The sequence below is a fragment of the Hyperolius riggenbachi genome, chromosome 10 (assembly GCF_040937935.1).
Source record: "Hyperolius riggenbachi isolate aHypRig1 chromosome 10, aHypRig1.pri, whole genome shotgun sequence".
In the NCBI taxonomy this organism is placed as follows: Eukaryota; Metazoa; Chordata; class Amphibia; order Anura; family Hyperoliidae; genus Hyperolius; species Hyperolius riggenbachi.
In genome coordinates, this window is record NC_090655.1 from 239,821,342 (window position 1) to 239,846,947 (window position 25,606).

General features: G+C 47.7%; 1 protein-coding gene across 1 annotated transcript; it reads right to left on the reverse strand.

Moving 5' to 3' along the window:
- Positions 1–1,008: 1,008 nt before the first annotated feature.
- On the reverse strand, positions 1,009–10,456 carry LOC137535010 (zinc finger protein 271-like). Its single transcript, XM_068256772.1, has 8 exons — positions 10,408–10,456; positions 8,123–8,239; positions 7,825–7,995; positions 7,618–7,696; positions 7,401–7,498; positions 7,089–7,319; positions 6,828–6,972; positions 1,009–3,493 (listed from the first exon to the last, which is right to left on the reverse strand). The coding sequence occupies exons 2-8, from the start codon at positions 8,213–8,215 to the stop codon at positions 1,917–1,919; spliced, it is 2,394 nt and encodes a 797-aa protein (XP_068112873.1). The 5' UTR covers positions 8,216–8,239; positions 10,408–10,456; the 3' UTR covers positions 1,009–1,916.
- Positions 10,457–25,606: the final 15,150 nt, after the last annotated feature.

The window sequence follows — 25,606 nt, forward strand, 5'->3', positions numbered from 1 at the left end:
TGTTAGGTAGCTGTGTGTGTCACCCAGATAGCAGTACTAGGTAGCGGTGTGGGCCACCAGATAGCAGTATTAGGTAGCAGAAATTACATAGTGGGAGAGTCCTGTTTGTCCCCCCCCCCCCCCCTTTCATTGGTCCCTCCAGACCGCTGCTGAAGAAAGCATCCTCAGATCCAGATGCTTTGAGCAGCTACAGACCTGTCTCCAACCTCCCCTTTCTGAGGAAAGTTATTGAAAAGGCTGCTCCTCACTTGAATCTATGCTGCTCCTCCACAGGATTTATACTGTGCCTCCCCAGGATCTATGTTCCTCTCTACATTCTATGCTGCTCCTCCCCAGATTCCACCTCACACCCTCCCCCATCCAGATCTATGCTGCTCCTCTTCTCCAGGATTCATGCTGCTTCTCCCCAGATGCTATGCTGCTACTCCCCAGGATTTATGTCGCTCGCCCCCATATTCTGTGCCAGTGATGGCTAATCTTGGCACTCCAGATGTGTTGGAACTGCAAGTCCCATGAGGCATTGCAATACTCTGACAGCTCTAAGCATAACTCTGGGAAACAGAGGCATGATGGGATTTGTAGTTTGGTGACAACTGGAGTGCCAAGGTTAGCCATTACTGTTCTATGCGTCTTCTCTCCAGATGCTATGCAGGTCCTCCTCAGGATCTATGCTGCTCCTCTCCCCCAGGATCTATGCCGCTCCTCCGCAGGATCTATGCTGCTTCTCCCCAGATGCTATGCTGCTCCTCCCAAGATTCTAGCCCCGCCATCTATGCTCCTCCTCCCCATGACCTATGCGGCTTCACCCCAGGTTCTATGCTGCTCCTCCCCAGGATCTATGCTGCTTCTCTCCACATCTACAGTATGCTGCTCCTCCCCAGGATCTGTGCTGCTTCTCTCCACATCTATGCTGCTCCTCCCCAGCCTGAAGCGACAAGAGACAAGTCTTGTTGGTTTTATATATAAATGCTTTTAATATTTTTTACACAACAAAAATAAAAGCTTTCAACTTACATCACATGTGCCTATAATCATCCAAATATCATTTTATATACAAAGAGTTTTGGGATTCCTCGCCGTCTTAAAGCCATCAACTACTGTTTTTCTACTTAATGTTATTCATTTTAATTTATTATGATATTAAGCAGTAAAAGTAACATTAATCAGGAACATGTGAAGTATAACAAATAAACATTTGTTCTCAAGGAGCACCTCCTGTTGGTGTGACTGGTGAGTTGTGTAAGTAAAAGTCTTCTCACTTTACTGCTGTAGCATACAGACCTCTAACCTTGCAAGTGCTAAGTCTCCTGACTCTGTGTATGAGTGACAATTCACTCTGGGGGGCGGAAACACAGAAACTGTGAAAAGAAAACCAAGAGCAGTCACATGACAAGGTGGGTGGGGCCATCTGAGAGCTTTCAACAGCCACTAAATGTCAGCAGGAACAGAGCCAGGAATGATGTCACAGAGATGTCACCACTGGAGTTCCCAGGAGATAAAAGAAGCCAGCAAATCCCTCCTCCTACCAGACTCCGCCTATAGCTTATGGGCGGAGCAATCTCTTAAAGACTCCTTCCCATCATCTGGTTTTCTAGTGACAGAAGAGGTCAGCCTGTGAAATATCACTCCAGAAATACAGATATAAATTCTGGGCTCACAGACCTCACTTCCTGTGCAGGAAAGGCAGCTTGGATTACACATTATTATTTTTTTATGTCCACAGAGCCAAAATCACAACAGACCCAGAACGGTCACCATCCCCAATCATTGTTCCCCTTCCCCCATCACCAGCCGTCAACATCAGCTGCTTCTAATTTCAGTGCAGATGAGTTCTTGTCTGCGTGTCTTCACGTGCTTCAGAAGGATTCTCCCATGTGTCTCCTCAAGTGCTGATAAAGGTTTCCACTCTCAAGAAATCATTTCCCACATGCTGAACATGCATGAGGCTTCTCACCTGTGTGAGTTTTCATGTGTCTCAGAAGATTTCTATTCTCAGAAAAACTTTTCCCACATTCAGAACAAGAAAAGGGACGCTCCCCAGTGTGGATTTTAATGTGCCTATGAAGGCTACTCTTATCAGACAAACATTTCCCACACTCCGAGCATGAATAAGGCCTCTCACCAGTATGACTTCTAAGGTGTCTTAGAAGATTACACTTCTCAGAAAACCCTTTCCCACACTCTGAACATAAAAAAGAATGTGTGCCTGTGTGACAAGCCTGATGCCTAATAAGGTTACTCTTCCGAGTGAAGTTTTTCCCACATTCTGAACATGAAAAGGGTTGAACGCCTGTGTGACATGCCTGATGCCTAACAAGGTTAGCCTTGTGAGCAAAACATTTCCCGCACTCTGAACATGAAAAGGGACGCTCGCCTGTGTGTCTTCTCATGTGCTTAAGAAGATGTCCGCGGCGACTAAAGCATTTCCCACACTCTGAACATGAAGACTTGTCTGTTTGGCATTTCTTGTGAGTAAGAAGGTGTTCTTTATGAGCATGGGCTTTTCTACAGCTCTGGTGGGGACAAAGATCTGTTTTAGAAAGAAAGTCTTTCCCACACTCCAAACATGAATAAGGCCTCTCACTTGTATGTTTTCTGAAGTGTCTAACAAGGTTACTCTTTGCTGAAAAACTCTTCCCACATTCTGAACATAAAAAAGGTTGCACCCCTGTGTGACATACCTGATGTTTAATAAGGTGACTCTTCAGAATGAAGTCTTTCCCACACTCTGCGCATGAATATGGCCTCTCACCTGTGTGACCTCTGAAATGTCTAACAAGGTCAGCCTTTGCTGAATATCGCTTTCCACAGTCTGAACATGAAAAGGGTTGCTCGCCTCTATGTCTTTTCATGTGCTTAACAAGAGCTCCACTCTCAGCAAAACTTTTCCCACATTCTGAGCACAAATAAGGCTTTTCCCCTGTGTGACGTCTGAAGTGTACAACAAGGTCACCCTTTGCTGAAAACTTCTTCCCACACTCTGAACATGAAAAAGGGTGCTCACCTGTGTGACGTGCCTGATGCTTCATAAGGTGACTCTTCTGAAAGAAGTCTTTCCCACATTCTGAACATGAATAAGGCCTCTCGCCTGTGTGACTTCTAATGTGTCTAAGAAGATTTTGCTTTGTTGAATATATCTTCCCACACTCTGAACATGAATAAGGATGCCCCTCTATGTGTGTTTTAAGATGTAGGGTAAGAGCAGATTTCCTACTGAAACGTTCACCACATTCAGAACACGATAATCGTTTACCAACTCCACACCTGTCTTCACTTATGTTATTGGCAGAGTCCTCAGCAATAGATTGAGCTTTTATAGAATGTGATTGGTCAGAAGATTCCTCAGGATCAGAGGGTGATCCATCTGCACTGTGATCTCTATGATGTGTATTTCCGGTGATTGGAGAACATTGTGTGATGCCATCATCTTCTGTAGCACCATCTGGAGGTGGAATAGGATGGACCTCCGAGGGGTTCCTCACATCATCTCTGTCTGTTGGGGGAACAAATATAAAACAATGTTTACAGTTCCTGCTTTGTAGTTGGGAATCCTGTATGCTGCTCTAGTAGGCAGAAGTGTCACAGAGCTCCAGCATAGATTTGGTGGCAGAAGAAAATAAAGACATGAAATGAAAACATATGAAGTGACGTAACATGATGAGATACACGAGTATGCAAAGTCCCAATAATACTTACAACAAGGCTGTGTTCCATTTTTCCCACTGTCAAGGGCCTCTTTCCACTTCCCGAATGTGGCCCGTATTGGCAGGGTTTCCCCACAGGCGACTCGGGCAAAACCTGAATCTATTTTCCATAGATTGCCATCTTAATCGCACTGTGGTGGGATTCTGAACACTTTCTAGGGGCACATCCTAGGGGTAGAGCGCGATTCTAGGGGTAGAAGCCCATCATCCCTTGTTGTGTGCTCTGGTGAAGACCCGTGACCACTTAGACTCCACGCCCTGGGAGAGCCTACGCCTACCACTTGTGACTGGGTCAACAGGGTCTGCTCCTGATCTCCAGACATAACACAAGGCTAGACAATCTGGATGCATTCTTGCATCACTACAAGTGCTGACCTGCAAGACTAGTGTAAATCGGTCCTAAGGGAAAAGACGTTTTGGCTCTACATGATAGTATTTCTGCAGTTAGAGAGTAGTAACCATCACTGAAAAATCTCTTTAGCAGAGAAATGCTTCTGAGTGCTGGGAACAGATTCAAAACTTGAATAGTTCAAGATTTGTCTGATAAGAGTAAGAGCTAAAAAGTATTAAAAATGGGCATCACTCACCAAAGATAGCACAAAACTTTAAACCTACAATTTTAAACGTAACATTAAAATAAAACTATGATATTCCATAAAGTTCTAATTAGGATTATTAGGACTAGTAGAACATTTGTTCATCTAAACAACTACTTTCACTTTAGCATTAAACCTGGTAGTGAGTACAATCAACAAACAAACTAACCATAGTATGCTGTGACACATCCTTGTATAATCATAATATTTGGTTATACTGAGGAATGGAGATGGGCCTTTCATATAGTATCTCCTCCTCATTTGTTGGCGCTATGATGTTATACTGAGGAATGGAGATGGGCCTTTCATATGGTGTACAGTATCTCCTCCTGATTTGTTGGCACTATGCTGTTATACTGATGAGTGGAGATGGGCCTTTCATATGGTGTACAGTATCTCCTCCTCATTTGTTGGTACTATAATGTTATACTGAGGAATGGAGATGGGCCTTTCATATGGTATACAGTATCTCCCCCTCATTTGTTGGTACTATGATGTTATACTGAGGAATGGAGATGGGCCTTTCATATGGTGTACAGTATCTCCTCCTCATGTGTTGGCACTATGATGTTATACTGAGGAATGGAGATGGGCCTTTCATATGGTGTACAGTATCTCCTCCTCATGTGTTGGTACTATGATGTTATACTGAGGAATGGAGATGGGCCTTTCATATGGTGTACAGTATCCCCTCCTCATTTGTTGGTACTATGATGTTATACTGAGGAATGGAGATGGGCCTTTCATATGGTGTACAGTATCTCCTCCTCATTTGTTGGTACTATGATGTTATACTGAGGAATGGAGATGGACCTTTCATATGTTGTACAGTATCTCCTCCTCATGTGTTGGCACTATGATGTTATACTGAGGAATGGAGATGGGCCTTTCATATGGTGTACAGTATCTCCTCCTCATGTGTTGGTACTATGATGTTATACTGAGGAATGGAGATGGGCCTTTCATATGGTGTACAGTATCCCCTCCTCATTTGTTGGTACTATGATGTTATACTGAGGAATGGAGATGGGCCTTTCATATGGTGTACAGTATCTCCTCCTCATTTGTTGGTACTATGATGTTATACTGAGGAATGGAGATGGACCTTTCATATGTTGTACAGTATCTCATCCTTATTTGTTGGTACTATGGTGTTATACTGATGAATGGAGATGGGCCTTTCATATGGTGTACAGTATCTCCTCCTCATTTGTTGGTACTATGATGTTATACTGAGGAATGAAGATGGGCCTTTCATATGGTGTACGGAATCTCCTCATTTGTTGGTACTATCATGTTATACTGAGGAATGGAGATGGACCTTTCATATGGTGTACAGTATCTCCTCCTTATTTGTTGGCACTATGCTGTTATACTGATGAGTGGAGATTGGCCTTTCATATGGTGTACAGCATCTCCTGCTCATTTGTTGGTGCTATGATGTTATACTGAGGAATGGAGATGGCCTTTCATATGGTGTACAGTATCTCCTCCTGATTTGTTGGCACTATGCTGTTATACTGATGAGTGGAGATTGGCCTTTCATATGGTGTACAGCATCTCCTTCTCATGTGTTGGTACTATGATGTTATACAGCGGAATGGAGATGGGCCTTTCATGTGGTGTACAGTATCTCCTCCTCATTTGTTGGTGCTATGATGTTATACTGAGGAATGGAGATGGGCCTTTCATATGGTGTACAGTATCTCCTCCTCATATGTTGGTACTATGATGTTATACTGAGGAATGGAGACGGGCCTTTCATATGGTGTACAGTATCTCCTCCTCATATGTTGGTACTATGATGTTATACTGAGGAATGGAGATGGCCTTTCATATGGTGTACAGTATCTCCTCCTGATTTGTTGGCACTATGCTGTTATACTGATGAGTGGAGATTGGCCTTTCATATGGTGTACAGCATCTCCTGCTCATTTGTTGGTGCTATGATGTTATACTGAGGATTGGAGATAAGCCTCTCATATGGTGTACAGTATCTCCCCCTTATATGTAGGCACTATGATGTTATACTGAGGAATGGAGATGGGCCTTTCATATGGTGTACAGTATCTCCTCCTCATTTGTTGGCACTATGATGTTATACTGAGGAATGGAGATGGACCTTTCATATGGTGTACAGTATCTCTCCCTCATTTGTTGGTACTATAATGTTATACTGAGGAATGGAGATGGGCCTTTCATATGGTGTACAGTATCTCCTCCCCATTTGTTGGCACTATGATGTTATACTGAGGAATGGAGATGGGCCTTTCATATGGTGTACAGTATCTCCTCCTCATTTGTTGGTGCTATGATGTTATACTGAGGAATGGAGATGGGCCTTTCATATGGTGTACAGTATCTCCTCCCCATTTGTTGGTGCTATGATGTTATACTGAGGAATAGGGATGGGCCTTTCATATGGTAAAAAGCATCTCCTCCTCATTTGTTGGTACTATAATGTTTTAAGTAAGTTGAGTCTACTTCAGTATCAGTTTACAATAGGTCAGTAAAGTTATTTCCTTACCTAAAACTGGCATTCCTAATTCACTGGTCACCATCATGTCCCCCTCCTCCACACACTGCCAGCCACCCGTCACTTCTGTCTCCTCTTCTATGTCTTCTTCCTTTTCTTGTTCAACTTTAGGTTTTATATCAATCAGTTCTTCAGCCTGAAACCACAAAGTAATGGAAGAAACCATATGTAACACATTAGAATTCATAAAAGAATTATGTGGAGTGACTGTTCAGTACATGTTCAGCACAGTAGACTCACAATTCCATCTACCTGATCATGGTGGGAGTTCATGTGATCATCCAGTGGACAATTCCGTAAATAAAGAGGACCTGTACTGCTCTCTGATAGGTTTGTGCTGATGGATGATTCAATCTTAAAGTCACTACAGAGATCTTTGTGTCCTCCTGAGAGCTCCGCCTCCTCCATCACACTGTCTGCTCCCTCCTTCTCCTCTTTCACCTCGTTTTTACCAGTAGTGCTTACATTGTTCTGCTTTCCATCCTGAATATAGAATAGAGATAATATCCATATTAAAGTTAAAAAAAATTAAATTCATTATTTGTTTTTTAATCATTATTCTACCTGATAATTTTGAGAGTTGGTGAGATCTTCTTGTGGAAAGCTCTGAGAATAAAGAGGACCTGTACATCTCTCTGGTGGGTTTCTGTTACTGGATCCATCTGCAGGAGACACACACTGGGTGAATACATTGTCTGTAGGTGTTTATCAGATGATGGGGGATCTAGGTGAACCCTCCATACTGCTCTCTCCTTTACAAGAATGTAAAGTCTCCTCTTACCCAGTGCTATGAGGGGTGGCTGAATCTCTATCATTGTGTCCTTATAGAACTCCTTCTTTACATCTAAATATTGCCACTCCTGCATGGAGAGAAAGACAGAGACATCCTGACACTTTAGAGGAAGCTGACACATACAGTGATAGTTACCATACAAGCACATCTCTTACTGTTACTGGATAACGTCCCATAATTCTCTACACTGCTCACCTCTCCTGTCAGCAGCTCCATCATCTTGTTGATGACTTCTACAATCTTCTTCACATTGTTTCTCTCAAATATCAGGGAGTGAGGGGACCACACTATGATAGGGGATGGTCCATGGAGATGGCTGCTGGGTGTCAGGAGTTCACCAGATGTTTCCTTCACTAGTTTATAATGCTGCACAAACATATACAATAACAGTCACTGTGTACATTCCCAGAATCCTCCTCACCTCTCCAGTGAGTTGTGTCTTATTAAAAGAGATAAGAGTGATGTCATATAACCTTTCCAGAATCCTCCTCACCTCTCCGGTCACTAGTAGGATGAGCTCCACGGTGAGGTCTAATATCCTCTCAGTCATGTGACTCCAGTCCTCCATCATCAGTGCTGTGGTCATGTGATTTATTGGAAAGGCCTTTCCCTGTAGAGTGATAATAAGGAATAGTTGGACAAATCATAGATCAGGAAGTCACACACTTTCTGCCCTGACTTGGAGATACAGAGGAGGAGTCCCTGGTCACTATTCTGTGACACGTATGTAGGAGCCACTTATGAAATTGTCATCTATCAAGTTTTATACCTATTTTCTGTACTTTTATCTCAGGCACTGTGCATAAGAAGATTGTTTTCATTGTAAGATGTACAGTTCTATATGAATTTATATCTTTATCTTACTACAAAATTAATAACCAACCTCTTCCATTGGGAGACTAGTGTTTCAATGTTCCTTACATATTGCTAGTTATGTTTTTTTAGGATGGGAATGATGTTCCAAGTGACACGGGGGAACAGGAGGTGACATAATGGTCCCAGAGCCAGGGACTCACTAATTGGTAACAAGGCATTATCTCTGTGCCCGGTCACTGCAGAGACATCATAGCCCCCAACCGTCCCGGATTGGTCGGGATTCTCCCAATTTGGGGGGGCCCTCCCGCTGTCCCGGGCCCCCCCTCTTGAATCCCGGCCGGCTGGGCAGATAATGGAGGCGGAAAAACTGATCAAGGCTCCAGCCGCGGTAATGAGGGATGCGGGAGCTTCACTGCTTCCTCCCTCCCTCCCTCTCTCTGAATACCCCCCTATGTATGTCTGTGTGCCCCCCTCCCCTTCCTGTAGGCAGAGTGAGCGTAGCGGAGCGGGCAGTCGGGTCCTCTTACCGCTGATGCACGCCGCGCATACTGTCTCTGGCATCCGACCTCCATGTGCCTTCTGTTTACTATGACGTCACAGGAAGCACATGGAGGTCCGATGCCAGAGAGACAGTACGCGCGGTGTGCATCAGCGGTAACAGGACCCGACTGCCCGCTCCACTGCACTCACTCTGCCTACAGGAAGGGGAGGGGGGCACACAGACATACATAGGGGGGTATTCAGAGAGAGGGAGGGAGGGAGGAAGCAGTGAAGCTCCCGCATCCCTCATTACCGCGGCTGGAGCCTCGATCAGTTTTTCCGCCTCCATTATCTGCCCAGGCAATCCCCCCAACCTAAAAGTGGCACCCTCCTCCCCACCCACAGGCACCCTTACCCTCCTCCCCACCCACGGGCAGGGTGTATGAGGGTATGCTTATAAAAAAAAATATAAGGGTATAAATATTTAATAAAAAAAAATCTTCAAAAAACGATGGTAGGCGTGTTGGGGGTGTGGTTAGGGGTGTGGCCAGTGTCCCAGTTTCTTATTTTAAAATGTTGGGAGGTATGGAGACATGGCTCTCACCACCTATCACCCTGTACTGGCTGCACATAGCAGAAGCAGTCTATAGCCAGTCACACTGACTAGAGGCATTCCAACAAGTCTTCTGTCCAGTATCACGTGACCGGCCAGCTCATGCATCTACAATGGAAACTGGAGGAAGGACACCTTCCCCTAGACTGCTGGATGCCTCCCTGTGCTGATATCTGAGAGCAGGACTGAGAGGAAAAGTGCAATGGCTAAAAGGGGCACTGACTGCAGGGAATAGAATAGCAGTGTATTATCAGTGTGTGACTGTGCTAGGGATATTAGAGTTGTAAGCTGAGTTGTGCAGAGACTGATGGAAAGGGATCAGTGATCTTTGTACAGCGCTGTGCAATATGTCAGAGCTATATAAATGTATAATAAGAATAATAGAGAGTGACTGTGATAAAGACTGTGATAAAGAGTGTAAGCTCCTGAGGTGCAGAGATGATTGGAAGGAATCAGCGATCTTTGTCTGTAGAATATGTCTGTAGAATATGTGATAGCTTTAGCTCTATAAATGTATAATAATAATAGTAGTGTGTGACTGTAGTGAGGACATTAGAGCATAGGCTCCTTCGGTGCAAAGATGATGTGAAGGGATCAGTGATCACTGTACAGCCCTGTGGAATATGTCAGAGCTATATAAATGTATAATAATAATAATAATGTGACTGTGGTGAGGATATTAGAATGTAAGCTCCTGTAGTGCAGAGATGATGGGAAGGGATCAGTGATCTCTGTACAGTGTATATGTAGCAGCAGCTGGTGATGGTGAGGAGACACAGGGGTGTTATGTGTTACAGGTATATAAATATTTCCTGTATTATGATATCTGCATATAAATCATATAAAATAAAGTTCTGTTTCATCATTACCTCCTCTGCTGCCAGCACCAGCAATGTCTCCACTCTACTTCCTCCAGCCTCCTCTATAACTTCCTGTCTGTGACTCCTCCCCTTCCTGGCCCTGCATTGCATTGTTGTATGTTTGTGTGTATGTGTGCACTTACATGCTATATTTGGCAAACACAGTAAAAAAGCAAACTGCAGATAGCCACTAGAATAATATCAGTAAAATTACCAATATTCTCCTAGTTAATTCCAAAAGTAAAATATCTGTAATATTTACCAATATTTTACTATGACCTAATCTAAGCTTACCCTAACCACAACCTTGCCTCTTGATGCTGATCACTAATCAATCCCTTGGTGATGTCTAACCTTAAAGGGAATATCAGAGCTAGAAAAAAATGACAGTGACTTACCTGGGGCTTCTTCCAGCACTTAACAGCCACTATGTCCCAGCTCTGGTCCCACCGGTCCAAGTCCACGTTGTCTGGAGTGTACTACGCAGGCGCAGTACACTCTGCACAACGTGGATTTAATTGACAGCGGCACTCGCGCAAGCGCAGTAGAGGACGACTTGGCTAGGTTGGCCTCTGCAGCATCGGGGACCAGGAGCCCGCGGCTGAGAATGAAATTGTGGCGAGGGACATAGTGGGTGATAAAGGCTGGAGTCACTGTCATTTTTTTCTAGCTCAGATATTACCTTTAAAGGGAACCTAAACTGAAAAGTATATGAATTTTTCCTTTTAAAAGAATTAGAGATGGCCCGAACCTCCGATTTTCAGTTCGCGAACCCACTTCCGCGAAAGGTTCGGTTCGTGCAAACTTTCACGAACCGTAATAGACTTCAATGGGGAGGCGAACTTGGAAAACTAGAAAAAATTATTCTGGCCAGAAAAGTGATGGAAAATATGTTTCAAGGGGTCTAACTTGAGGGGGGCATGGCGGAGTGGGATACACGCCCTAAGTCCCAGGAAAAAATCTGGATTTGACGCAAAGCAGCGTTTTAAGGGCAGAAATCACATTGAATGCTAAATTGCAGGCCTAAAGTGCTTTAAAACATCTTGCATGTGTATACATCAATCAGGGAGTGTAATTAGAGTACTGCTTCACACTGACACACCAAACTCACTGTGTAACGCACCACAAACAGCTGTTTGCGTAGTGATGGCCGTGCTGGACTGGTGCGCACCATGGTGAGATTGCTCTTCCTCAGTGATATCAGGTAATGTCTGACTGCCTTATCAACTTTCAGATCAATTCAAAGAGTGAAGGGTTGCCGACACTACAAAATCTGTAGCCGTATCACTGGGTATGAGGATGAAGAGATGTTCTAAAGGCCACCTTTTTATTGCAATAAATACTGCGTGCTCATAACTGATAAATGGAGTATACACATAGGATCAGCATCAGAAAAGAAAACAGTTGAGTCAGGCACTGCAGTGATTACTGTTTTAATGGTGTTCCGAATTGAAGTGAATCACCATCAATTCGGAACACCATTAAAACAGTAATCACTGCAGTGCCTGACTCAACTGTTTTCTTTTCTGATGCTTATCAACTTTCAATGGTTCTTTCTCTACCATTGTTAAAGCTTACATCTATTTTTTTTATAAATTACATTTTCTACTTGCTGTTCAGTACCTGCAACGAGAATCTATTATGGAGGGCAAGTCTGCCATTGTGACCAAGGGTAATGGCCGGGGAATCAGAGTTCGATTCCGGTCCGAAGGGGGAACCTGAAACCCATGCTGTATAAGTAATGTACCTGCCCTGACCATGCTTTGCAGACCAGGCATCTGTGGTCAGATGGACCCTTGACCAAGCGGAAGACAAACCAAATCAAAAGCATTTGTCAAGAATGTGTTATGGAGGGAAAGTCTGACATTCATTCAACTGTGTGAAACTTTCGATGGTACTTTCTCAGTACCATGGTGACTGACCACGGGTAATGGCCGGGGAATCCTGGTTCGATTCCGGTCTGGAGTGGGCGCCTAAGAAACGACTACCACCACCACACATCCAAGGAAGGCAGCAGGCACACTGTGGGCAAAGGAGCAGGAACGGCTACCACCACACATCCAAGGAAGGCAGCAGGCATGGCATGCACGTCCCGAGGTAGTGACAAAAAATAACAATACAGGAGGACTATCGAGGCCCTGCTGTATATGAGATGAATCAACTTTAAATCCTTCAATGAGAATCTGTTATGGCGGACAATGATTACACCACTTGCCTTTTACGGGAATCATATGGAGGGCAAGTCTACCATTGTGACCACAGGTAATGGCCGGGGAATCAGGGTTCAATTCCGGGCCGGAGCCTGAGAAATGGCTACCACCACACATACAAGGAGGGCAGCAGGCATGGCATGCACGTCCCGAGGTAGTGAGTGACCTAAAATAACAATACAGGAGGAGGACGTTCGAGGCCCTGCTGTATTTGAGATGAATCAACTTTAAATCTTTTAACGAGAATCTGTTATGGCGGACAATGATGACACCACTTGCCTTTCATGAGAATCTGTTATGGAGGGCAAGTCTGCCATCCATTCAAGTGAAAGGTATGCACTGACTGCCAGGTATAATACAATGTGCAGTCACAGATGCAGTGAAAGGTTTGCAGTGACTGCAAACAACCATTTGTGTAGTGATGGCCATGCTGGACTGGTGCGCACCATGACGAGAGTGCAGGTGATGGCGGCTTTCCAGCCCATATGGTCGTCGGGCTGAGGTAGCTGAATGACAGAACAGTGACTGTCCAGCTGATCAAATTTGGTCTGACTACAATGAAGCAACAACCTTATTATCTTTGGTGTGCCAACCCCTGAGACACTCATATAGCCAGCGGTCATTGCTTCATTGTGATACGCAAGCCCCTTCACTGTGGCAAGGTAATGATCATGAAGGGGAATTAGCACATGCACATGCCTTTTGTTTTGTTGTTGCAGGCTTGCAGCTGCAGCGCAGCCAGAAAAATTAGGCATGCATGTACATGGCCCAGAAAAATTATTATAGCGGCCGCTGCTAGCAGTGGCCTTAAAAATTCAGGAATCCGCCTGGTGTCCTGGACCCTGTTGGTGGTGGCGGAGAAGGCAGTGAAGTGGCCTGCGGGCAGAGATGCTGTGTGGGGAACGACTTAGTCTTTGGGCAGGCAGTCACACAGCGTGCAAGCAGAGATGCTGTGTGTGGGGACTGACTTAGTCTTTGGGTGGGCAGTAGCCATCCGGGATCCATGCCTCATTAATTTTGATAAAGGTGAGGTACTGAACACTTTAGTGACTTAGGCGACTTCTCTTCAAGTTCTCAGTGACAATGCCTCCAGCTGCGCTGAAGGTTCTTTCTGGCAGGACGCCTGCGGCAGGGCAAGACAGAAGTTGGATGGCAAATTGGGACAGCTCTGGCCACAGGTCAAGCCTCCGCATCCAGTAGTCCAAGGGTTCATCGCTGCTCACAGTGTCTACATCCACACTTAAATCCCAAAACATCTCACCAGCACACCTCAGATTAAAGCACACCTTTTATTGTGCCAGTTTCCACAGTGTTCCAACAATTGTTTCGGGGGCCGCGCAGGGTCCCCCTTTATCAAGGCATGTGGTTACACCGCACATACAAAACAATTCCTCTATATAAGCTTCTAATCCCCAATACCCCACCTAGAAAAAGTGACCTCACAATGACATCATGGTAATTTGCATAACTAAATACAATCTAACTTTGCACAATATAAATCATCATAGAGCTGTTCGCATTATATATACATTGCTGAGTGCACACAGTGCGACTCTGCCTCTGGACCTACCATCATCAGATGCGCCCAGATCGCCCTCGGTGCACTTTTGTTCCAATTGAAAATATTTGAAATCCAATGCCTTCCCCTCCGTCCGTTACTCCACAACCACTGCCTCCCTCGGATGGAAATTTCCAAGTCTAAACCCGGGCGTATACGAGCTCGTGAGCGTGGCTTCCGTTCTGCTCCCTAATCCAAGTGGTGGAGCATCATATTGAGGCGTAGAGCTGCAAATGCGATGTCTACGTCGCATGCTTCACCTTGCCAACAGCGCTGTCGTCATATGCGACGTGTGGTTTGGGAGATCGAGGTGGGCGTGTCTATAGCCCCCATCCGTCTGTGAATCACACTCGTCCGTTCTCCTACTGTGCAGTTACAGTCACATGGTTATACCCACGTGATGTAAACAATGCCCCTAGCATTCTCCGCAACCATAGCATCTTAAACAATGCTAGCTGCTTGCATAGATATGCCAAACCACACGCCACATATGACGACAATGCTGTTGCCGATCTCCAGCTGGTGCGGGGTCAGCCACTGATCCACCTGTTTGTTAAGAGCAGCCAGGAGAGCTGGTCCAGTGTGACTCTCCGCTTTGAGGCAAGACATGTCTAAGATGGTGTGACACCGTCGTACCTGGCATGCAGCGTAGGCTCTGGGGAGATAGGGCTGTGTAGCTGGAGAGGAAGAGATGGCAGCACCAGTAGAGTTGAACTGCCACTCAGCCAAGGAGGAGGAGGAGGATGACAGCGAAGAGGATTTAGCAGGAGGAGTAGGAGGAGAAGGAGAGGAGGTGGCAGGAGGCCTGCCTGCAAGCCGTGGAGGTGTCACAAGTTGGTCCGCTGCACAGCCACGTACTCCCTGCTTGCCATCGTTCACAGGTTGACCCAATGGTCTGTATAAGTAATGTAGCGGCCCTGACCGTGCTTGGCAGACCAGGCATTCATGGTCAGTTGGACCCTTGACCCAATGCTGTGTGCCAGAGAGGACACCACTTGCCTCTCAACTTCACGGTACAGTTTGGGTATCGCCTTTTTAGAGAAATAATTGCAGCCTGGTATCTTCCACTGCGGTGTCCCAATGGCCACAAATTTACGGAAAGCCTCAGAGTCCACCAGCTTGTATGGTAACAGCTGGCGAGCTAAGAGTTCCGCCACACCAGCTGTCAGATGCCGGGCAAGGGGGTGACTGGCAGAAATTGGCTTCTTCCGCCCAAAGATTTCCTTCACGGACACCTGGCTGCTGTGGGCAGAGGGGCAGGAACCGCTCAAGGGCAGAGGTAAAGTGGAGGAGGATGGCTGTGAAGGTGCAAGGGAGAAAGCGGCTGAAGATGCTGCACCTGAAGGAGGAAGAGGAGAAGGAGGGAGGCTTTTCTTTCATGTGCTGCTTTTGCTCAGGTGTTCTTCCCATTGCAATTTGTGCCTTTTCTCCAGGTGCCTTCGTAGGGCACTTGTCACTACGTGAGTGTTGGCCTTTCCACGGCTCAATTGTTGGAGGCAGAGAGTACAGATGGCATTGCTCTGATCTGAGGCAGACACATTAAAAAATTTCCAAACCGCTGAGCCCACCTGGGGTGATGGCACTATGGTGGCATCAGCAGCTGACGTTGAAGGGCTTGTTGGCTGGCTGTCCATAAGTGGCGATACATGGCGCCCGGACACTGCCACCAGCTGTTTCTGAGGACGAGCTCACCCTGCTTCTTTCAGGAACTCGTCTCCTCCTACTCCTCTCTGACTCCCCCTCTGAACTGTCCCCCTGTTCATCTCCTCTATTGGGAACATACGTGGCATAATCGTCATCCTCATAATCATCCTGCCCAGCTTTGCTTGCCTCAGACACCTCCAAAACTGCACCAACAGCAGGTACTTCATTATCCCCCTCCTCACACGTTACGTCGATAGTGTCGCCTAACTCACACATATGAGGTGGTGTAACTTGCTTAGCGCCTTCATCTTGTTGTAGCAGTAGTGGCTGTGAATCTGTGATTTCCCCACCAAATAACTCCTGCGAAGTGTCAAATGCAGTGGATGTGGCGCTTGTAGTAGCACTGGTGGCTGCGGAAGATGAGGTGTTCTGTGTTAAATAGTCAACCACGTCCTGACTATCTTGGGAGGTGATGGGATGTGCCTTCTTCTGAGCACTGTACTTTGGACCAGGGCCGCACGAAATCACATCAACATGACCTCGCACAGACCTGCTGGGTGGCCTTCCTCTGGGTCTGCCACTACCTCTTCCTCTACCTGTTTTGTCCATTTTGTCCATATGGGGGGGGGGATGAAGTGAAAGGTATGCACTGATTTGACTAATACAATGTGCAGTCACACAGATGCAGTTAACAGGTATGCACAGAGTGGTATATCACACTGCGTGCACTCATGTAGGTAGGTGGGTTCACTGAACACAACAGGTAGGTATATGCAGTGATGAGGAGGGTTCACATTTAACACAACAGGTAGGTATATGCAGCGATGAGGTGGGTTCACTGAACACAACAAGTAGGTATATGCAGTGATGAAGTGGGTTCACTGAATACAACAGGTAGGCATATGCAGTGATGAGGTGGGTTCACTGAACACAACAGGTAGGTATATGCAGTGATGAGGAGGGTTCACTCAACACAACAGGTAGGTAGAGTGGGGCCGAACCTCCGATTTTAGGTTCGCGAACCGGGTTCGCAAACTTCCGCGTAAGGTTCGGTTCGCGTAAAAGTTTGCAAACCGCAATAGACTTCAATAGGGATGCGAACTTTGAAAAAAAAAATTATGCTGGCCACAAAAGTGATGGAAAAGATGTTTCAAGGGGTCTAACACCTGGACCCCCAGGTGGAGGAGTGGGATACATGCCAAAAGTCCCTGGACGCAAAGAAGCGTTTTAAGGGCAGAAATCACATTGAATGCTAAATGACAGGCCTAAAGTGCTTTAAAACATCTTGCATGTGTATACATCAATCAGGTAGTGTAATTAAGGTACTGCTTCACACTGACACACCAAACTCACCGTGTAACGCACCGCAAACAGCTGTTTGTGTAGTGACGGCCGTGCTGGACTGGTGCGCACCATGGCGAGAGTGCAGGTTTTGGTGGCTTTACAGCCCATATGGTCGCCTGGCTGATGTAGCTGAATGACAGAACAGTGACTGTCCAGCTGATCAAATGTGGTCTAACCACAATGAGGCAACGACCTTATTATCGTGGGTGTGCCCCCGAGACACTCATCTAGGCGCCGGTTATTGCTTCATTGTGATACGCAAGCCCCTTCACCACGGCAAGGTAATGATCACGAAGGGGAATGGGTGCATGTACATGCCTTTTCTTTTGTTGTTGCAGCTGCCCGCAGTGCAGCCAGAAAAATTAGGCAGTCATGTACACGCACCAGAAAAATTATTACAGCCTAAAAAATTCAGCAATCCGCCTGGAGTCCCGGACCCTGTTGGTGGTGGCGGAGAAGGTAGTCAAGCGGCCTGCAGGCAGACATGCTGTGTTGAGGGACTGGAAGTGACTTAGTCTTCTTGGGGCAGGCCAGGCAGCCAGTCACACGGCGTGCAGGCAGAGATGCTGTGTGTGCGGGGACTGACTTAGTCTTGGGGCGGGCAGCAGCCCTCCGGAATCCATGCCTCATTCATTTTGATAAAGGTGAGGTACTTAACAGTTTTGTGACTTAGGCGACTTCTCTTCTCAGTGACAATGCCTCCAGCTGCGCTGAAGGTCCTTTCTGACAGGACGCTTGCGGCAGGGCAGGAGAGAAGTTGGATGGCAAATTGGTACAGCTCTGGCCACAGGTCAAGCCTGCGCACCCAGTAGTTCAAGGGTTCCTCATCGCTGTTCACAGCAGTGTCTACATCCACACTTAAGGCCAGGTAGTCGGCTACCTGCCGTTCCAGGCGTTGGTGGAGGGTGGATCCGGAAGGGCTACGGCGAGGCGTTGGACTAAAGAACGTCCGCATGTCCGACATCACCATGAGATCGCTGGAGCGTCCTGTCTTTGACTGCGTGGACACGGGAGGAGGATTAGTGGCAGTGGTACCTTGCTGGCGTTGTGCTGTCACATCACCCTTAAAGGCATTGTAAAGCATAGTTGACAGCTTGTTCTGCATGTGCTGCATCCTTCCCACCTTCAGGTGAGTTGGTAACAGGTCCGCCACTTTGTGCCTGTACCGAGGGTCTAGTAGTGTGGCCACCCAGTACAGCTCATTCTCCTTGAGGTTTTTTATACGGGGGTCCCTCAACAGGCAGGACAGCATAAAAGACGACATCTGCACAAAGTCGGATCCAGATGTACCATCCATCTCCTCTTGCTCTTCCTCAGTGACGTCACGTAAGTCAACCTCCTCCCCCCAGCCGCGAACAATACCACGGGAAGGTTGAGCAGCACAAGCCCCCTGCGACGCCTGCTGCGGTTGTTCTCCTGCCGCCGTCCCCTCCTCCTCCTCCCCCAAAGAAACACCTTGCTCATCATCCTCTGAGTCTGACTCGTCTTCTGCACACGACTTCTCTTCTTCCTCCTCCTCCCCCCTCTGTGCTGTCGCAGGTGTTGAGGAAACAGCTGGGTCTGATGAAAATTGGTCCCATGCCTGTTCCTGCCGTAACTGTTCCTGGTCACGCTCATTCACAGCTTCATCCACCACTCTACGCACAGCACGCTCCAAGAAGTAAGCGTAGGGAATCAAGTCGCTGATGGTGCCTTCACTGCGGCTCACCAGGTTGGTCACCTCCTCAAACGGCCGCATGAGCCTGCATGCATTTCTCATCAGTGTCCAGTTGTCAGGCCAGAACATCCCCATCTTACCAGACTGTTTCGTTCTACTGTAGTTGTAGAGGTACTGGGTGACGGCTTTCTCCTGTTCTAGCAGGCGGAACAAAATATGAGCAGGGTCGAATTCCAGCGAGTCGGGCTATCGCAAATCAGGCGTCTCACCGGCAAGTTGTTTTTCCGCTGAATTTCCGCAAAGCGTGCCATGGCTGTGTAAGACCGCCTCAAATGCCCACAGAACTTCCTGGCCTGCTTCAGGACATCCGCTAAGCCAGGGTACTTTGACACAAATCTTTGAACAACTAGATTCATGACATGTGCCATGCAGGGTATGTGTGTCAGCTTCTCCATATGCAAAGCGGCAAGGAAATTGCTAACGTTGTCGCACACCACGTTGCCTATCTCCAGGTGGTGTGGGGTCAGCCACTCATCCACCTGTTTCTTAAGAGCAGCCAGGAGAGCTGCTCCAGTGTGACTCTCCGCTTTGAGGCAAGACATGTCTAAGATGGCGTGACACCGTCGTACCTGGCATGCAGCATAGGCCCTGCGGAGCTGGGGCTGTGTAGCTGTAGAGGAGAACTGCCACCCAGCCAAGGAGGAGGAGGACAGCGAAGAGCATGTAGCAGGAGGAGAGGAGGTGGCAGGAGGCCTGCCTGCAAGTCGTGGAGGTGTCACAATTTGGTCCGCTGCGCCCTGCTTGCCATCGTTCACCAGGTTGACCCAATGGGCTGTGTACGTAATGTAGCGGCCCTGCCCGTGCTTGGCAGACCAGGCATCCGTGGTCAGGTGTACCCTTGACCCAACGCTCTTCGCAAGAGATGACACCACTTGCCTCTCAACTTCACGGTGCAGTTGGGGTATGGCCTTTCTAGAAAAATAAGTGCGGCCTGGCATCTTCCACTGCGGTGTCCCGATGGCCACAAATTTACGGAAGGCCTCAGAGTCCACCAGCCGGTATGGTAACAGCTGGCGAGCTAACAGTTCCGCCACGCCAGCTGTCAGACGCCGGGCAAGGGGGTGACTGGCCGAAATTGGCTTCTTCCGCTCAAACATTTCCTTCACGGACACCTGTCTGCTGCTGTGGGCAGAGGAGCAGGAACCGCTCAAGGGCAGAGGCGGAGTGGAGGAGGGTGCCTGTGAAGGTGCAAGGGAGAAAACGGCAGAAGCAGATGATGCACCTGAAGGAGGAAGAGGAGAAGGAGGGTGACTTTTCTTTTGTGTGCTGCTGCTGCTTTTGCTCAGGTGGCCATCCCATTGCTGTTTGTGCCTTTTCTCGAGGTGCCTTCGTAAGGCACTTGTCCCTACATGAGTGTTGGCCTTTCCACGGCTCAATTTTTGTTGGCAGAGCGAACAGATGGCTTTGCTCTGATCTGAGGCACACACATTAAAAAATTTCCACACCGCTGAGCCACCCTGGGATGTGGGCACTATGGGGACCTCAGCAGCTGATGCTGAAGGGCAAGTTGGCTGGCTGTACATAGGTGGCGATACATGGTGCTGGACACTGCCACCAGCTGTTTCTGACGAAGAGCTGCCCCAGCTTCTTTCATCAACTTCTCTCCTCCTACTACTCTCTGACTCCCCCTCTGAACTGTCCCCCTCTTCATCTCCTCTATTGGGAACATACAGAGGATCCGTATCATCATCATCATCGTAATCGTCCTGCCCAGCTTCACTTGCCTCAGAAAAATCCAAACATGCACCATCAGTAGGTCCTTCATCCTCCTCACACGTTACATCCATAGTGTTGGCGTGTAACTCAGACATATGAGCTGGTGAAAATTCATCTGGCTGTAACAACAATGGCTGTGCATCAGTGATTTCACCACTAAATAATTCTTGCGAAGTGTCAAATGCAGCGGAAGTGGTGCTAGTAGTAGCGCTGGTGGCTGAGAAAGATGAGGTGTTCTGTGTCGCTAAATACTCAACCACGTCCTGACAATCTTGGGAGGTGATGGGACGTGCCTTCTTCCGAGCACTGTACTGTGGGCCAGGTCCACACGAAATTACATTTACACGACCTCGCACAGACCTGCCGGGTGGCCTTCCTCTGGCTCTGGCACTACCTCTTCCTCTACCTGTTTTGTCCATATCGGGTATGCACAGGGGCGTAACTAGAAACCACTGGGCCCCCTGCGAAACTTTGGATGGGGCCCCCCCATCAAACCCATCTGCCCCCCACCCCCAGGCAATACACCACAAACAAAATGACTTTTTTTTTAAACGCAGGCACCCCCAGCCACAAAACAGAAACCAGGCAGCTGAGGCGCCCCCACAAAACAGAAATTAGGCAGAGAGCAGATCCAGAGACACACACAGCCACACGCTACATACACAGCCACACACACTACAGCCACTCACACTACATACATAGCCACACACACTACATACACAGCCACTCACACTACATACATAGCCACACACACTACATACACTGCCACACACACTACATACACAGCCACTCACACTACATACACAGCCACTCACACTACATACACAGCCACTCACACTACATACACAGCCACACACAGAGAGACACACAGACACACTACATACATAGCCACACACAGACACTCACTACACACACACTACATACATAGCCACACACACACACTACATACATAGCCACACACAGACACACACTACATACATAGGTAGCCACACACAGAGAGACACACAGACACACTACATACATAGCCACACACAGACACACACAGAGACACACACACACTACATACACACAGACAGCCTCCGCAGCAGCAGACATGACATTTGGCCTCATTTATCACCCTGTCTGCAGGAGATTACAGAAGAAAGAAGACTTGTGGCAGCCTACAACGGAGTACCTCGCCATGCGAGTCTAGCGTGCTTGAGGATGCGGGGAGGGGGGCTGATAAGGAAGTAGTGATGGGTCGTTCGCGAACGAGCCGGCTCTAAGAGCCGGCTCTTTGCTGTGAATGACAAGAGCCGGCTCTCAGTTTTTAAAGAGCCGATGCCTCAGCCGCCCCACACAGCTCTGATTTGCTGTGTAATAAAGGGGGCTGAGGCATGCTGGGAGATGTAGTCCTGTAGTTGCAGCTTGTAGGAGTGTATGGGGCAGAGCAGAGCAGTAGCAGGAGGGATTGGGGCAGTCAGCAAAGCAGTCTGGAGTTGTCATGGAGACGGGGGCGGGGCTTTTACTCCGATTCTGAGTGGTGTCCAGTGATATTTAATGAAGAGCCGATTGAGAGCCGTAAGAGCCGGCTCTTTACTGGGAGCCGATTCAGAAGAGCCGATTCTCCGAGAAGAGCCGGAATTCCCATCACTATAAGGAAGCATACAGAGCTTGACGAGAAGTATGCCTCCAGGTCCTAGTGCCCGCCTCCGCACCAGACAGCAAAAGCCTGCTCCCAATTTGTGTCATATACTCGTCCGCTTGCTAGTTAATGCATGCGGGCGGGTGTTGGTTCCCAGAGCTGCGGGCCCCCCTCTCCCCTCGGGGCCCCCCCGCCTTCGCATCCCTTGCAGGGGCGGTAGGTACGCCCCTGGGTATGCACGGAGTGGTATATCACACTGCGTGTACTCACGTAGGTAGGTGGGTTCACTTAACTGCACAGGTATGCGCACTGATGCGGTGGGTTCACTGAACAGAACAGGTATGCAGTGGCAGGTTCACTGAACAGAACAGGTATACAGTGGCGGGTTCACAGAATAGGTATGCAGTGGCAGGTTCACTGAACAGGTATACAGTAGCAGGTTCACTGAACAGGAATACAGTGGCGGGTTCACTGAACAGAACAGGTATGCAGTGGCGGGTTCACTGAACAGTACAGGTATGCAGTGGCAGGTTCACTGAACAGGTATGCAGTGGTGGGTTCACTGAACAGGTATGCAGTGGTGGGTTCACTGAACAGGTGTGCAGTGGTGGGTTCACAGAACAGGTATGCAGTGGTGGGTTCACAGAACAGGTATGCAGTGGCAGGTTCACTGAACAGGTATGCAGTGGTGGGTTCACTGAACAGAACAGGTATACAGTGGCAGGTTCACTGAACAGAACAGGTATGCAGTGGCGGGTTCACTGAACAGAACAGGTATGCAGTGGTGGGTTCACTGAACAGAACAGGTATACAGTGGCGGGTTCACAGAACAGGTATGCAGTGGCAGGTTCACTGAACAGGTATACAGTGGCGGGTTCACTGAACACAACAGGTATGCAGTGGCGGGTTCACTGAACAGGAAAGAGTGGCGGGTTCATTGAACAGAACAGGTATGCAGTGGCGGGTTCACTGAACAGTACAGGTATGCAGTGGCAGGTTCACTGAACAGGTATGCAGTGGTGGGTTCACTGAACAGGTATGCAGTGGTGGGTTCACTGAACAGAACAGGTATGCAGTGGCGGGTTCACTGAACAGTACAGGTATGCAGTGCCAGGTTCACTGAACAGGTATGCAGTGGTGGGTTCACTGAACAGAGCAGGTATACAGTGGCAGGTTCACTGAACAGAACAGGTATGCAGTGGCGGGTTCACTGAACAGAACAGGTATGCAGTGGTGGGTTCACAGAACAGGTATGCAGTGGCAGGTTCACTGAACAGAACAGGTATACAGTGGCGGGTTCACTGAACACAACAGGTATGCAGTGGCGGGTTAACTGAACAGGTATACAGTGGCAGGTTCACTGAACAGAACAGGTATGCAGTGGTGGGTTCACTGAACAGTACAGGTATGCAGTGGCAGGTTCACTGAACAGGTATGCAGTGGTGGGTTCACTGAACAGAACAGGTATACAGTGGCAGGTTCACTGAACAGAACAGGTATGCAGTGGTGGGTTCACAGAACAGGTATGCAGTGGCAGGTTCACTGAACAGAACAGGTATACAGTGGCGGGTTCACTGAACACAACAGGTATGCAGTGGCGGGTTAACTGAACAGAACACGTATACAGTGGCGGGTTCACAGAACAGGTATGCAGTGGCAGGTTCACAGAACAGGTATGCAGTGGTGGGTTCACTGAACAGGTATGCAGTGGTGGGTTCACTGAACAGGTATGCAGTGGTGGGTTCACTGAACAGGTATGCAGTGGTGGGTTCACAGTACAGGTATGCAGTGGTGGGTTCACAGAACAGGTATGCAGTGGCAGGTTCACTGAACAGGTATGCAGGTATCCAGTGGGCTCACTGAACAGAACAGGTATGGTGGGCTCACTGAACAGAACAGGTATGCAGCCAGGAACAAGCTAAGCCTAACTAATCTTTCCCTATGAGAGACAGTCTGCAGCAGCTTGTCCTACTCTCACTAACGCAGGCACACGAGTGAGCGTAATTGCCGCCGCTGCCTGCCTTTTATTAGGGGGGGGGGAGTGGCTCCAGGGGCTAGTGTAGCCTAATTGGCTACACTGGGCCTGCTGACTGTGATGTAGAGGGTCAAAGTTGACCCTCATGGTGCATTATGGGGCGAACCGAACTTCAGCAAAAGTTTGCCTGCGGGACCCGAACGCGAACCACTGAAGTTCGCATGGAACCGTTCGCAGGCGAACCGTTCGGCCCAACTCTACAGGTAGGTATATGCAGCGAAGAGGTGGGTTCACTGAACACAACAAGTAGGTATATGCAGTGATGAAGTGGGTTCACTGCACACAACAGGTAGACATATGCAGTGATGAGGTGGATTCACTCAACACAACAGGTAGGTATATGCAGTGATGAGGTGGGTTCACTCAACACAACTAGGGATGCTCATTCGGATTCCGCGGAAATGCAATTTCTGAAATTCCGTTCGGAATTTGCATTTCCACATCGGAATGCGGAAATCGGTAATGCAAGTGTGTTAGGCGGATTTCCGCCGGAAATCGCAGAAATTCTGCCCGACTTTAACATCGATTTTCTCAAAAACTATAAGGTATTTTTGAAAACTTTTTTTGCATCTTGTTCACAAGATTCAGTTTAACAAACCCTGAAATTTGGTGTTTCTAGGACTTACGGGGGCTTTGCTATTAACCGCTAAAATCAGCAGATTTTTACTTATTGTAAAGTAAAATGCAGAAAATCTGCATCTGCCTATTTTCTGCATTTATATTACAGTAAAAATCCACCGACTTTAGTGGTTAATAGCAAAGCCCCCGTATGTCCTACAAACACCAAAAAAAGTTTTCAAAAAGACCTTATAGTTTTTGAGAAAATCGATGGTAAAGTCGGGTGGAATTTCCGCGATTTCCGGCGGAAATTCCGCATTGGCATGCGGAAATTGGTACCGGAAAGCGGAATCGGTAATTGGCATTGGCGGAATGCGGATTTACCGCGGAATCGGAAATTGGCCTTTCCGACCATCCCTAAACACAACAGGTAGGTATATGCAGTGATGAGGTGGGTTAACTAAACACAACAGGTAGGTATATGCAGTGATGAGGTGGGTTCTCTCAACACAACAGGTAGGTATATGCAGTGATGAGGTGGGTTCATTGAACACAACAGGTAGGTATATGCAGTGATGAGGTGGGTTCACTAAAAACAACAGGTAGATATATGCAGTACTGGGTATTACAATGTGCACCTGTCACACAGGTAGTCACTGAATGTGCTGGGCCTGGCAGTGGCACACACACAGTATGAATTATCAAGACTGTCTATAATGCAACACAAGTGTCAGTGGAACACACAGAAAAAAAAATAGATCAGAAGAACAAGATTAGCTCTCAAAAGAGCTTTGTGGGGTGC

Coding starts and splice junctions, on each gene's coding strand:
- LOC137535010 (XM_068256772.1), bottom strand. CDS start 8,215: ATGACCACAGCACTGATGATGGAGGACTGGAGTCACATGACTGAGAGG. Junction 7,996..8,122: donor TCCTACTAGTGACCGGAGAG/GTGAGGAGGATT, acceptor ATGTTTGTGCAG/CATTATAAACTAGTGAAGGA. Junction 7,320..7,400: donor CCAACTCTCAAAATTATCAG/GTAGAATAATGA, acceptor TTCTATATTCAG/GATGGAAAGCAGAACAATGT.